This window comes from Giraffa tippelskirchi, chromosome 10, assembly GCF_054371585.1.
Source record: "Giraffa tippelskirchi isolate mGirTip1 chromosome 10, T2T-mGirTip1v1.2.pri, whole genome shotgun sequence".
Classification (NCBI taxonomy): Eukaryota; Metazoa; Chordata; class Mammalia; order Artiodactyla; family Giraffidae; genus Giraffa; species Giraffa tippelskirchi.
The window spans coordinates 106,188,662-106,203,155 of NC_137284.1; the positions used below are offsets into that span (position 1 = coordinate 106,188,662).

At 41.5% G+C, this 14,494-nt stretch overlaps 1 protein-coding gene across 1 annotated transcript in view; it reads left to right on the top strand.

The window, feature by feature from the left end:
* AOAH (acyloxyacyl hydrolase) overlaps nucleotides 1-14,494 on the top strand; it is a 176,446-nt gene that overhangs the window by 66,487 nt on the left and 95,465 nt on the right. Inside the window, exons 7-11 of the mRNA XM_081534203.1 lie at nucleotides 6,974-7,034; nucleotides 8,126-8,196; nucleotides 9,067-9,115; nucleotides 11,828-11,876; nucleotides 14,152-14,246. Coding sequence (XP_081390329.1) covers nucleotides 6,974-7,034; nucleotides 8,126-8,196; nucleotides 9,067-9,115; nucleotides 11,828-11,876; nucleotides 14,152-14,246 — 325 coding nt within the window. The remainder of the gene's footprint in view (nucleotides 1-6,973; nucleotides 7,035-8,125; nucleotides 8,197-9,066; nucleotides 9,116-11,827; nucleotides 11,877-14,151; nucleotides 14,247-14,494) is intronic.

Below are 14,494 nucleotides of genomic sequence, written 5' to 3' on the forward strand. Positions count from 1 at the left end.
CTGCTGAGTTTTCCAAATTTGCTGACATATCGAGGGCAGCACTTTCACAGCATCATCTTTTAGGATTTGAAAAAATTCAACCGGAATTCCATCACCTTCACTAGCTTTGTTCATAGTGATGCTTCCTAAGGCCCACTTGACTTCACATTCCAGGATGTCTGGCTCTAAGTGAGTGATCACACCATCGTGATTATCTGGGTCTTGAAGATCTTTTTTGTACAATTCTTCTGTGTATTCTTGCCACCTCTTCTTAATATCTTCTGCTTCTGTTAGGTCCATACCATTTTTGTCCTTTATTGAGCCCATCTTTGCATGAAATGTTCCCTTGGTATCTCAAATCTTCTTGAAGAGATTTCTCGTGTTTCCCATTCTATTGTTTTCCTCTATTTCTTTGCATTGATCACTAAGGAAGTCTTTCTTATCTCTCCTTGCTATTCTTTAGAACTCAGCATTCAAATGGGTATATCTTTCCTTTTCTCATTTGCTTTTCACTTCCCTTCTTTTCACAGCTATTTGTAAGGCCTCCTCAGACAGCCGTTTGCTTTTTTGCATTTCTTTTTCTTGGGGATGCTCTTGATCCCTGTCTCCTGTACAATGTCATGAACCTCCATTCATAGTTCATCAGGTACTCTGTCTATCAGATCTAGTCCCTTACATCTATTTCTCACGTCCACTGTATAATCATAAGGGATTTGATTTAGGTCATACCTGAATGGTCTAGTGGTTTTCCCCACTTTCTTCAATTTAAGTCTGAATTTGGCAATAAGGAGTTCCTGATCTGAGCCACAGTCAGCTCTGGGTCTTGTTTTTGCTGACTGTATAGAGCTTATCCATCTTTGGCTGCAAAGAATAGAATCAATCTGATTTCAGTGTTGGCCATCTGGTAATGTAGGGACCACTCTAATAACCTCCTAAAGGAAATCAGTCCTGAATATTCATTGGAAGGACTGACACTGAAGCTGAAGCGCCGACACTTTGGCCACCTGATTCAAAGAACTGACTCATTGGAAAAGACCCTGATTCTGGGGAAGATTGAAGGTAGGAGGAAAAGGGGATGACAGAGGATGAGATGGTTGGATGGCATCACCGACTTGATGAACATGAGTTTAGCAAGCTCTGGGAATTGGTGATGGACAGGGAAGCCCGGCGTGTTGTAGGTCCATGGGGTGACAACGACTGAGTGACTGAACTGAACTGAACTGAACTAATAACCTCATCCTAACTTAACAACATCTGCAAACATCCTCTTTTCAAGTAAGTTCCCATTCACAAGGACCAGGGGTTAGAACCTCAACAACTCTCTTGGGTGAACACAGTTGAGCCCACAACAGAAGAACTTTTCCTATGTTCCTCCATCCTTCATCTCATGAGCTTCATGGAAGCTAAAGCCACTGAACAGCCCCCTTCTGCTTTGAAAGTATCTCAGGAGAGGAGAAGGCTGTGCTTCTGACCCACATTCAGAACCTCTTAGTTTAAAAACTTTTCCTGGTTCATCTGCCCACATGAGTTCCTGTAAGCCAGCTGTGCGAAGTGCTGGCCTAGATCCCGGAAACAGTTATCAACACTGCTTTTCATGAATAGAGGTGGAGGCAGACAGCATCAGGATATGAGGAGTGGAGGGGGAATATCAGACATGAAAGAAGATGCTGGGAGGCTGAGAGACAGCCAGGTCCCTAGGTCCCCAGGCCCCTGATCGTTTCATCACGCCTAGCTCTTGTTGAATTGAGACTCCTGTCTCCTCCTTGCTGAAATCATCGTTACATTTTTTGTGTGTCAAACGTGGGCCTGTAGGACCAAAACAACATCTCTGCAATTGAACCACCTTTGAAACACTAAATTCAAGAGCATCTGTGGCCAGAGATTTTCCTGGCCCAATTTAAAAGGGAAATTCGTTTTATGAAAAAGCAAAAGCAATATGTTTTTCTTCTTCTAAAAATCATTGTGCTTCTAGTATAATTCATACCAGGTCACAATTTATTCAGAGCTGTTTGGTTTATAAAGCACATTTAAATGCAACCTCATTTATTCTTCAAATAACCTGTGCTCAGTGATAATAATGACAAGGAAGAATAACCCAGTACTGTCTCTTTACCAGGAACTCTTGTAAATACAGCCCTGTTAGGCAGACCCCATTTTTGTCCCCCTTTAAAAAGATGTAAAGTTATTTTCCCAAAGTCACAGAACTAGTCTTGGATACATATGACATTTGGACCCAGAACCACTACATTGCCTGTCCGTTGACTCTGAGCCCCACTTTCAGATGAACAAGTTGGTTCTAGTTCATTTAATGCCTGATCCACTAACACAGTCAGCAGGTAGTAGAGACAAGACCTACATGTCTTCTACTGCATTAACCCTTCCGTAAAATCCCCTCCAATAAGAATGCCTTTCCTGCTCTGTGCCTCTTCCTGTGCCCCTCTGTTTGTTCTAATGCCTTCAAAATGCAATGGTGGCATCTCCACCCACGGTAAGAAGTTTTCCAGCTCCCAGCCTGTCTTCGGCCACGTAGCTAGCCTCCTCGGTACCCCATGCTCCCTGGCACCTGCTCCTGCACCCTGTTCTTCCCTGGCTGCTTCCCCATCAGTTTCCCACACCTACCAATAGCTTTTGAAGAGTGAGGATACCATTTCTTGGTAAACTTTTTAGCCCTGGTTCCTACCACAGTGCTTGACCTCAGTTTGGACTCAGTGAAGAAACAAGTGAATAAACAAAGAAAAAACACTAATTTATTAGAGACACAAATGTGTAGGATACCAGGCTACTACCATGGGGCAATCAAGGATTTTGTTGTTTTGTTCTGATCAGAATTCATAGTGCCTATACACTGCCTAATTTTTTTTGTTATTGCAGCAATGGTGAGTCAGGAGGGTCCCCTCTTAATATCGATAATTTATTCTTTTTATTGAATTTCCAAATGCTTAAGCCCACCTATGTATTATTTCACATAAATTCACACAGGCTATCATATCCTATGTTAATTGCATTTTCAATTCATCGTTCTTGGCGTTTTTCATTTGTTCCTTCTTGCTTATGCCCTGCTCTTGCCACTCACCTCAGTCCCTATCCCCACCACACAGTGAGCCATGTAAACATGTCAGGATGTATCTTTCCATGGTTTTCTCTGCTTTCATTTCATCTTACAGAGATGCATGTAACACATCCACATGCAGAAGAAACAGAGCCACTCTGACCCTGCACTGCTACCTGGGATTCAAATGTGAGGCAGATACTCATGGATACTTTATTTTCCCTAGTTTTCTTTTGTTGTAATGCCCCAGTTTCATGACATAGTTTTAGGCATTTTGAGCTTGAATAGCTCAATATTATATAACGAATAATATTCAGCTGCAGTCACAATTGCTCACTGGGTCAAGCTTGTCAGCCAGACCCCAGGCAGAGGGCAGGAGCAGCATGCAGCTGATTAACTGCACTAGCCAAGGTGATAACTGGAGTTCTAGGTATTTTCACTGTAAGTTTCCTGTTTTAAACATCTTTGCTGCCACAAACATTAGTTTCACCATATAACTAATTAGCCATGAGGCTAATTACAAAACTAAAGAGACTTTATTACAAAATATCTGAATATATTTAAAGGGTGAAAAGTGAAAGTCAGTCATGTCCAACTCTTTGTGACCCCGTGGACTGTAGCCTACCAGTTTCTTCCGTCCATGGGATTTTCCAGGCAAGAATACTGGAGTGGGTTGCCATTTTCCTTCTCCAGGAGATCTTCCCAACCCAGGGATTGAACCCAGGTCTCCCATATTATAGGCAGACGCTTTACCATCTGAGCCACCAGGGAAGTCCATTTAAAGGGTGAGTAGATTTAATGGCACTACTGTGCAGATGACTGACCTTATTGTGTGACTTGTACCTGAGCACTTGTCTTCCAGCTCTTTCATTCTTAGTATTTTACACATTGATTGGCCTCTTTATTTGGCATCACATTTTTTCTTTTTGCTAAAATTTCTTCCTTTGTTAGAGGAATTGATACAATTTCCAAATACCTATTACATATTTATACCTATGCTTTGTACTGCATCCCATTCCTGTGCTTTTGCCTAGAAAGGAGCCTGGTGGGCTACAGTCCATGGGGTTGCAAGAGTCGGACACCTCTGAGCACACACACATTGTATTGTGTAATGAAAGCCTCTATACTGTTGTGTGATCCTGGCATCTTGTCACATGTCTGTTGATAAGCATTCCAGAGTTTTATGGGAAATGTGAGTTCAAACCTGCAGTTTTCAGGCCCTCAGCCTCTTTCTCCTCCACTGTAGTGTGTTTAGAAATAAGAAACTGGCTCTTGGGGCAAATCATCATCATTTTTCATGATTTTTGTATGATACATATCAAAACAAACTATCAACCAGTCATTTTACCTTTTATGGCAAAATTGTCTTATGGCCAATTAGTTACACAGTGAAAATGTTTGTAACAAAAATGCTTGCTGTGAAGGTACTTACAGCAAAGAAGCTTACTGTAAAAATATCTAAAAATAATGGACATGCATAACTGGATTGGACATTGTGTAGCTGGGAACCTGAAAATCTGAAGAGAATCCATGAGTTCAATTGGGAGTATATCCAGAAACTGAAATGTCATAAGAGCAGACAACTTAGACCTGTTTGCCCAGTCCTAGCCACCCTTGGAATAGCTGTTAGCACTGTGCATAATAAAGAAAAGAGCTAATATTTTGTGAATACTTATCACATGCTTGGCACAGGTCTTCCTTGCTTCACATGTAACAACTCATTTAGTCTTTGCAACAGTCCAAGGAAGCAGGTACTGACATTGACCCCATTTACAAATGAGCTAACAGATGTAAAAATGATGAAATAATTTACCTTAAGGTTATGTACAGCAGACCCCGGATTCAAATCCAAGGAGTCTAATTTCAGAACCTAGAGCTATGTTAAAGGGCTTCCCATACTTTTCCTTCCTACTAGAATGCCTGTCACCCAATTACTTGCTTTGAAAATGCTTTCTAATCCTTGAACTTTCACCTTAAGATTGCCTCCTTCCCTGTAGAGAGGGAAATGTCTTCCCTCTGCATGCACAACCCTCTTAGAGAATTTTCTCTATAGCACTGTAGCTATCTATTAATGCATTGTTTTCCCCACCCATCACTGAGCTGTTCTAGCATAGGAAATGTATCTAATACTCATCCTTAACATCTAATATGATGTCTGGCACATGATAGGGACTTCAAAAATAGCTATGGAATGAATGAATGAATATTTTGGCATACAACCAGGTACTTGTAAGGATACACAATGTATCAAATTTATATACAATTTTGCAGAAGCAATGATAGTAAAAGTCAATAACGCTTTATCCAAAACCTTGGAGCCAGATGTAATTTGCAATTCAGAATTTCCCAGATTTTAAGAATGTGACATATCATGCGTATACTATAACTCACCACACTCACTTACACTCTTAGCACCTCCTGATTAAACACATTTATATTTCAGCAGTGAAATATATGGATAGTGATATTAACTAGGGTATAGGTTATGAATTGCCTTAGATTGGTTTAGGTCAAATTTTGCCACCAAATAAATTAGCTGCAACATTGAAAATAAGAAACAGCTCTTGGTTTTCAGGACTCTTTGGATATGTGGGCTATGAATAAGGGATTGTGGAGTTTATGTAAATTGCAACTTATGAGATTTAGGATGGCTGATCTACCCATGCATGTCTAGAATGTATGGTTTTGGTTAGTTACTTTGAGCCTTTAAAATAAACAAGTAAAGGTTAATTTAATGACCAAACGTTCTAATTCTAGAAACAACTCATTGTTCCTTCCTTCATAGACAAACTCTCACCCCCAAGGTGGCAAAGGTAGGAGGAGATAGTTTTGGCATCATTGAGAGAGACCTTTTACCCAGTGTTTTTTCTCAGACTGATAATATGGCTGTTTGGGTTTGTTCATCCTCTCCCTCCTCCCTACCCCATCCCTCTCCCTCCCCCTCTTCCTCTTATTCTTTCTCTCACTCTATGTCTTTCCTCCTTTTCTCAACTAGAAGCCTAAAACAGCTATCCAAGAGGTCAAATATATACATGGGAGAACACTACCTGTTCTCACAGGGGATGTCATCTCCCAAGAGGTCTATAAAGTGGACTTCCAGAGGCTCCACCATCCCAGAGCTCTTAAGACAGGCTCCACACCACCAGTTAGGCTCCATACTGGCTCTGGCTGAATTTGCTAACCTTGAGACTCTCAGAATCGCTGAGAAGCTCTTGATTCAGAAGACCATTTACTAAAACCTATAAGGGAGAGTGTTACTCTCTCTACATTCTAAGCTCCAAGAGTAACCTCACTCTGCCATATGATGGCACTTGCCTGCTACTCTGTAAATGATTCTCCTAAAGGGAAAACAGTGTTTGCTATTTGGAAGCTGGGGAAAGTCTGGTAGTGAGGACTTAGGGGAAATCCTCGCTCAAAGGAGGTATCTGTAGTTTTTGGCATTAATTGCTTGACCATCAATCACATCAATTACACCTGGCTCTTGAAGGGGAGTGACAACTAAATGCCCAACAATTCTCAGATGAAGTGATTTAAAAGAGGAGAATCTTAAGACTTCTGTCCTAGAATGTGTAAAATGTGTAAAATCTCTAGTACTAAGTTCATTGACTGGACAAAAATGCAGTTTCCTTTCCTGAGGACCTCAACAGCCATATCCCATGCCCTCTAAAACTTGAGTTCATTATATTTTACTTACCCACATAGGCCAAGTAAAATGTCAGAGAGAAAATCGTTCTGTTGAGTGGAGGGCAGGAATACGCAAAGTTGGGCTGGTACTCAATTTTATCTTTACTTTTTAAATTTTTATTTAGACCCTTAATTTTATTTTTAGAATGGGATTTTGTTAAGTAAACTCAACACAGTCATATCTAAACACGTCTGTGTTTATTTTTACAAACACACTTTCTTTTTTTTTAGCTCACAGGTGTTTCATTTTCTTTCTTCTAGAGCTATACAAAATTCTGTGCCATTCAAAGATGCAGATTCAGACAAATATAGTGATTTCCCAGTAAGTATTGTTAAGAGTAACCAGACGTTCAGTAAATATTGCATTACTTCCTATAAATTTCTTTCCTTTAATAAGACAAGATTGAATGCCATTTGAATGTATTATTAATTTGATAATACATCATTTTATAATGTTTATATACCTTTATGGTATCTCCACATGGACCATCAAAGTGGATCTTAGTCCTAGACTGTTTTCATTTCCTGAAGCCATTCCCAGCTGGAATTCTCCATGGGGATAACAGTTATCTTGATAACATGTCATGAATTATTTTCAAAATTCTTAAATATATTTTAACTTACTTTTTTAAAGTGTATATGTGTCTGTGTGCACATGTTTGATTTAGAACAGGTAGGATATCATAATATTCTCTGTGAAATTCAACAAGCAAGCAACAGATGTCACAAACTTTCCAAAGTTGATGGGATCTCAGATACTCTACCTGGCAATTCGAGAAATAAAAGCATTGTTTGACATCATCATAGCTCTTGATCCTTTTGAATCAGACATGTCAAAAATATAATAACTCCATGCAAGTAACCAGTTTGGCTAGAGAATTTTTAATTATTCAGTAAAATTATTAATCGTTGGACAGAATAAACCAATTGCTTTGGGGCCTGAGAAGATTGATGATTAATAGAGAAAATTCAGGGAGTTGGATGGCCCTGCTGTGTGTGGAAGAACACATAGACACATACACATGAACACACATGTACACACAGACATACGTGTGTGAAACATGCGTTTGCATAACCACCCATGTGAATGTACACATGCTCACATATTTTCAAATTCACACAGATGCACCCCCATACATTCACATATTGGCACACACACCACAACACACACACACACACACACACACACACACGCTACACCTGTGATTGGCCCTGGTACCATATTATATTTCACCTCACTCGGGAGGTCTTAGCATATTCATCTTAATTTTCTTAGTGATCTCTGGTGTTCCCAGACTACATTTGAATTTGAAACTGCAGATGTCAATACCCCTCTGACAGCTCTGACTGGCCTTCACTGTGGACAACATCAAAGCAGAACTGACACTTCCTGTGTGTGCTCTTCACTTTCAGACACTGCGGGGCTTTCACTGGCGAGGGAGAGATTGCAACGACAGCAACAAGATGGTATACCCGGGCAGAAGGTAATGGTCTCTGTTCATCACTGATTTTGAAAATTACCTTCTGAAAAGGAGGCAGGAGGCATAATTATCTCCTCCAACCCAGGGGATTCATGCTTACAGAGAGCAGGGACCTCCATGTCCTCACTGAAATAAAACTCAACGAAAAAAACAGTAATTGTTCATTTTACTGCCCCCCAAAATGCTCATCGAGCATTGCCAAGCACTCTGAATCATGCTGCGTGGTAAACAAATAGAAATAGGAGTTTACAGTCTAGTGGAAGAAACAAGTGAGTAGACAGGTTATTGTGGATGTTTATCCATCCTCCGGCCTGAGCTCTACAGGCAGCCCTGGGCCCAGAAAGTGTAGCCTTTTCCACCAAGAGTAAGGCAAGGGCTGCAGGGAGTGGAGTGTGGGTTTCATTTTAGTCCCAGGCTGACGTTCAGCCAATTGCATCTCAGAACTCAAACTGGATATGCCAGCCTTCATCTTAGCTGTGACTACAGTGCTGAAGCATTAACCAGATGTTTGGGACTTTAGAGGCCCAACTTTAATGGTGTTGCCTGTCTGAAGAAAATAAACCGCAGATGTGTTCATTACGCTCATCAGCACCATTACCCAACAATACCGCCCATGAATGTAGTCAGTTATGAAAAGGCTGAATTTGGTCCCCAGCTCCCAGCAAACACCCAAAGCCAAGAGAGTGACAAAGAGGCCGAGTGAGGCTTCTGTGGGCCACAACACACAATGGTGTGTGGCATTTTTCCTTGAAGAACCTGTTGGCTATCAGTGACACTTGGTGTAGCACTCATTCATTCATTCATTCATTTGTGAAGCTGACATTCAGAATGATAAATATATGCTGAAGACTAATGTGGCTGTCCTCTCTGTAGGCCGGACAACTGGGACTCATATCAAGATTCAAACTGTAATGGCATTTGGGTAAGCAACTAAATTCAGACTTAACCCTATTCTCCAACTTTCTGCTCTCCTTACAAGCCCATTACCTATTTGCTTAGTCAGACCTAAGGAAGAAGATAAGACGGTAGGCTGAGGCAACTCTTTCTGCTGTTTGAAAGAGGGTCATAGAATCCAGTCACACGTGAAAAGTGTCAAGGATGTAATGAGATCTGAGGCTATCTCAGTCACAGCCACTGTAAGTCTTGTTTAAGGTCACTCACATCTAACCCCTTGATTCTGTCTGAAACAGTGTGAAATTAAATGGATCGTGGTGTTAGCAAAGTTTTTACAGCAACCCAAACAGCTGGTGAAGCAAATCACATGCTGTCACCATTTCATTCCAGCCATTTTTTTCCTTCTTCATAAGGCCAGCCAGGCAGAGTGGAAATTACCTGTAGTTTCCCCACTACCTGCATCCTGAAGCATCTATGCTGCTACCCTGGTTCCTTATGAATAGTAGCTTAGTGGCTTCCAGTAGGAAAAAGGGAAGGAAGGAGAAAAGCCAAACACTTATCTGAGGACAGCAACGGCAGCAAATCTAAATTTTGTGAGGTCTTGAGCTTATAGGATTTGAGGGGTCCTCATGAAGGAAAAACTATACCAAATACAAAGTCAAGTATAAAAGTATGATTAACTAGAATGATAAAAGAAATCATAACAAATTCCTGGAAACTTGGAAATTCAGGTCCCTTTCTTTTGAGATCTCTTTTCCAATTTACCAGGAGTGCTTAAGTGGAAACATTGTTCTGACTGCAGCCAGACTCCTCTCCACCTAAAACATTCTACAGCTCCCAGCTGTTCCCAGCACTCACACAGGCAGGGATCATACAAACAAGGGGCCTTGATATTTAAGATTCCCCAGCTTCAAGATAACGGAGAAGGCAATGGCACCCCACTCCAGTACTCTTGCCTGGGAAACCCCATGGACGGAGGAGCCTGGTGGGCTGCCGTCTATGGGGTCGCACAGAGTTGGACACGACTGACGCGACTTAGCAGCAGCAGCAGCAGCTTCAAGATAAATTGCCTCTCAATGGCTGCCTAATTTATCTGCTTGGATGAAGAGGAGAAAGTTTCTGTAAATAGTTTTCTTCTCTCCAGGACACTGATGGTCTGTTGTTTCTGGGATATGGAGAGTAAAACAGATTGTACCCCAGTATAGCCCACCCCACCCACCCTATCATTAGTCAAATTGCCTTCTCATGAGGAGGGGAAGACATCACCCTTAGTCCTAAGGTATGGAGGTGTCAGGACCCCTAAGGCAGCTCTTGTTTTGATAGAGTCAAGCTTAGCTGTCCTGTTGGATGACACGGAGGTTATTAATATGTGAAGTTCCTATCTTGGTTCCATGACCCCATCCCTGCCTCTGACATGTGACCCCACCTACATATGGAAGGCCAGTAAGAGACTGTGCTACACCAGTGGAAATCCACCCGGAGCCCAGAGAGCCAAGACTCAGAGTTCATCATCAGTTAATAGGAAAAAGACACATGACCTTCACACCTATCCCTTTCCATAGAGGAAAAATGACTCCCAGAATCACAAAATCATGAACTCAGAGAGGATTTTGCAACCACCAAGTCCAACATTTCCCTAACTGTGTCCAGGAACTCCCCTGTCGAGTGGGAGATTAAAAGATATGGGAGGAAGGGTGCTATAGCCAAGTTTAGAAAGTAATGGGTCAAATAAGCCTAAACAGTTTTCTTTACTTCCAAGTTTCTCAGCATCTTTAATGTTTTATTGCACACTGGGAGCCCCCAAGACCAAGAGAGTGAACACACTGTTTCCAATAAATCTCTGGCCATCAGGCTCATCCTAGAATACTGTTAATACCATTACTGTCCAGTGGAATGCCAGTGCGCTCCAGACCAGAGTTTGACAAGCAAAACAAAACAAAAAACATAACTATATATGTGTACTAACTTTTCCTTAGGGTTATCCAGACTCTGCTTGAACCTTCCAAGGACCAGTTACGCTACTAATGCACAGACTTAGCGTTCAGTGTTAGGAAGTGCCCTCAGCTATGGTAACCCTGTCCAAATCACAAGCTCAACCTCACTTGTGGGTTTCCCAGTCTTATTGTATCAACATTTGGGATGATGTCTTATGGTTTAGGCTGCCTTGCAAAATGCAGGATGATCAGCGGCATCTCCGGCCTCTCTCCACTAAATGCCAGTAGCCCCCCTCCCTGCACTGGAACAACCAAAGATGTCTCCAGACATTGCCAAATGTCACTGGGGATGGTTGCAGGGCAGGGGCGGGTAGGGGGCTGCCTTAAAACCAGCCCTGTTGAGAATCACTGCTCTAGAAGCATCGATCCTTAGGCACTGAAGAAGTCAGGATACTCAGAGCTCCAGTTCAGAGACCGCTGAGCCCACTCCACCCCTGGGTCCCAGTCACTGAATGGAGCCTCAGTGCTCCCTCCCAGTGACACTTGCAGCACTCAGAACCCTGCCCTGCGTCCTTCTGAACAAGATGGTCCAGTTTCAGGATCTCTCCTTATTCCTGCCCCCAGGTCCTTAAAGCCTAACTCACTTACATAGAATGTTGCTATGTTGGATTAAGGGCTCAAGAGACTTTAAAGGATTTTATCTACTGATTTGCTTTTGTGCTTTAAAAGCCATCTGGGGAGGATTTTGTACTTGTGTCTCATAAATTTAAAAGCAAACTGCTAATCTCATCATTTCTCTCTTAAAGGGTGTTGATCCAAAAGATGGAATCCCATACGAGAAGAAATTCTGTGAAGGTATGAATGGTAAAAGTCAGTGTACTTATCCTAATAGAATATTCTTTTCTAGTCTGAGTCAAATTGAATCGAACAGACAAATGAGGAAATGCCTGATGCTGCAGCATAATGTTGACCAGTTTATATTTGTTTTCATGACAAATTAGAAAAATATATGAAAAAGATTATAGAAATGAGACAGAATCTAGACAAAGAAAAACTGAGTTTAACTGATTCCGTTATTGGATGACTGGAAAGTTATTAGAGGTAAAGTTAGGGAGTTTTGGATGGACATGTACACACTACTACTTTTTAAATGGATAACCAACAAGGACCTACTGTATAGCAGAGGGAACTCTGCTGAATATTATGTAACAACCTAATTGGGAAACGAATTTGAAAAACAATAGATACATGTATACGTGTAACTGAATCACTTTGTTGTACAACTGAAGCTAACACATTATTAATTAATCAACTATACACAAATATAAGATACAGTTTTTTCTTAAAGGCTATAATATAGATAACATGGTAACTGAAATCCAGCACTTTTTCAGATAAGAAAATAAGTGGAGGTGATAATTTTCAATCTTCTCTGTGTCCTTCTCAATACACCATAAGGTCGGACATCTGGGCTTTTACTGACAGAGTCCTTGTGTCAAATGGGTTAAAGGCTTGTATTTGGGTAACTTGAGGGAGGCCGCCAAACTATAACCGCTGAGAGTTCCCGAAAACACTTGAACAAAAGCTCTGGATTCTAAATGCCCAAATGCCGCAGACACCTGGGCCACCAGTACTCTTTGTGCTCTTTGTTTAGTTGCTACGTCATGCCCAACTCTTTTGAGACCCCCAGGCTTCTCTGTCTATGGGATTTCCCAGGCAATAATACTGGAGTGAGTTTCCATTTCCTCCTCCAGGGGATCTTCACAACCCAGGGGTTGAACCCGCATTTCTCACGTCTCCTGCATTGGCAAGTGGTTTCTTTACCACTGCACCACTTAGGAAGCCTACCAGTACTCTTAGGAGAAACTTATTAATACCAAACACATAGTACTGAAAACCTGGTACTGCTGATGCCCAAAGAGTCTCAAACAAGACCCTGTGGTAGCATCACTATTTTTGTTTAGGCAGTGCTTTTTCCTAACATGTAAAAATATTTCATTCACTCAACAGGATATTTCATGAATACCTATTCCTATTATGCACCAGGGACTATACTTGGCTCTGAGTTTTCATGGGCAGATATGATATAGTCCTTGTCCTCAATCAACTTAAAGTCTAATTGTCTCTAAGCTGTCAGAGGAGTAGGATAGAGGTAGAAAATGTGAGGACCCAATACATAAGTCATACCATTTAGAAATGCTGTTGGATGAATAAAAGAATGAATTAACAAATAAATGAATAAATAAACATCTAAGTGAAGCCATGGTGTGAGGCTCTGGGGTTACTATGGGAAGTCTCTTGGATTCCCCAAATCCCATCCCCTCCTCAATGTCCTGGGCCTTCTCAGTCCCCAGTTGCATAGCCAAATGCCAGCTGTGCCAGAGTCCTGAGATAGGGAGCCACTGGAGTGAGGCTGGACCATCCTTGGCTTGATTCAGGGGGGTTGTAGGTGGGGAAAGGAGGCTCTCCTCTCTGACTCTGGGAGACATCACTTGATTTTTTCAGGACTTGAAGAATTTTGGAAGTGTACATGCATCATCCATGGGTGAATTCCTCAGAATCAGATTAAGTGATTTGTAACCTCAAATGTACAAGACTGCACAGAGACTTTATTTCTCCATTTCTCCATCAATCAGCCATAATCGTCCATTTGGCACTTTTGCCTTTATAGATTCAGGACTTTAAAAATCCATAACATGTTTGAAAAATCAAAATTGCTCCTTGAGATCACTAATTCCTAAAGTGAATTATAATAGAAATGGGTATGCTTTCCAAGAAAGCAATTTTCAGGACCAAAATCTGGGCATATTTCTGAGTTCAGATAAAGTTTTGATGTTTTTATTCACCCATCATTCACTCAAGAGGTTGCACAGCAGTTTGTTTTATGCAGAGCTAGAAAATACACCTGCATCTCTACAGCTTAGTTGGCAGTTTCAGTGGCTGAGAAATCTCATTCAGCTCCTAAATGCTATGCCCCTCACCCTCCAACACTCAAAAAGTGGCAATGTATCACTGTTATGATGCTCCATGCATGGAATACACACCAGGGTATGTGCTCACCTAACTACCTAACCTGGAGGCTCTAAACTACTTGAGTGAATAAATAATGCAAATAAATTGTGCCCCCTAGGTTCACAGCCCAGGGGAGTCATTTTGCTGGGAGACTCAGCTGGGGCTCATTTCCACATCCCTCCTGACTGGATCACAGCTTCGCAGATGTCTTTGGTAAGTAATTTTGGCAGTAATCATCCCCAATATGCTGGCCTTTGTGTTTGTTTCCCCCTTGCTCTCTATAAATGTAATGCCAGTTCCAAACAGGTGCGAATTTCCCTTCTCAGCACAATCTGCCATAAAAGGCACACCTGCTGCCATTTCAGTTCAGTCCAGTTCAAACAATGTGATAAGAACAACACTCTCACAACAAGACCATCTTGTCCATTAGAGAAGGAGGATGGTGCCCCTGACAGGTGGAA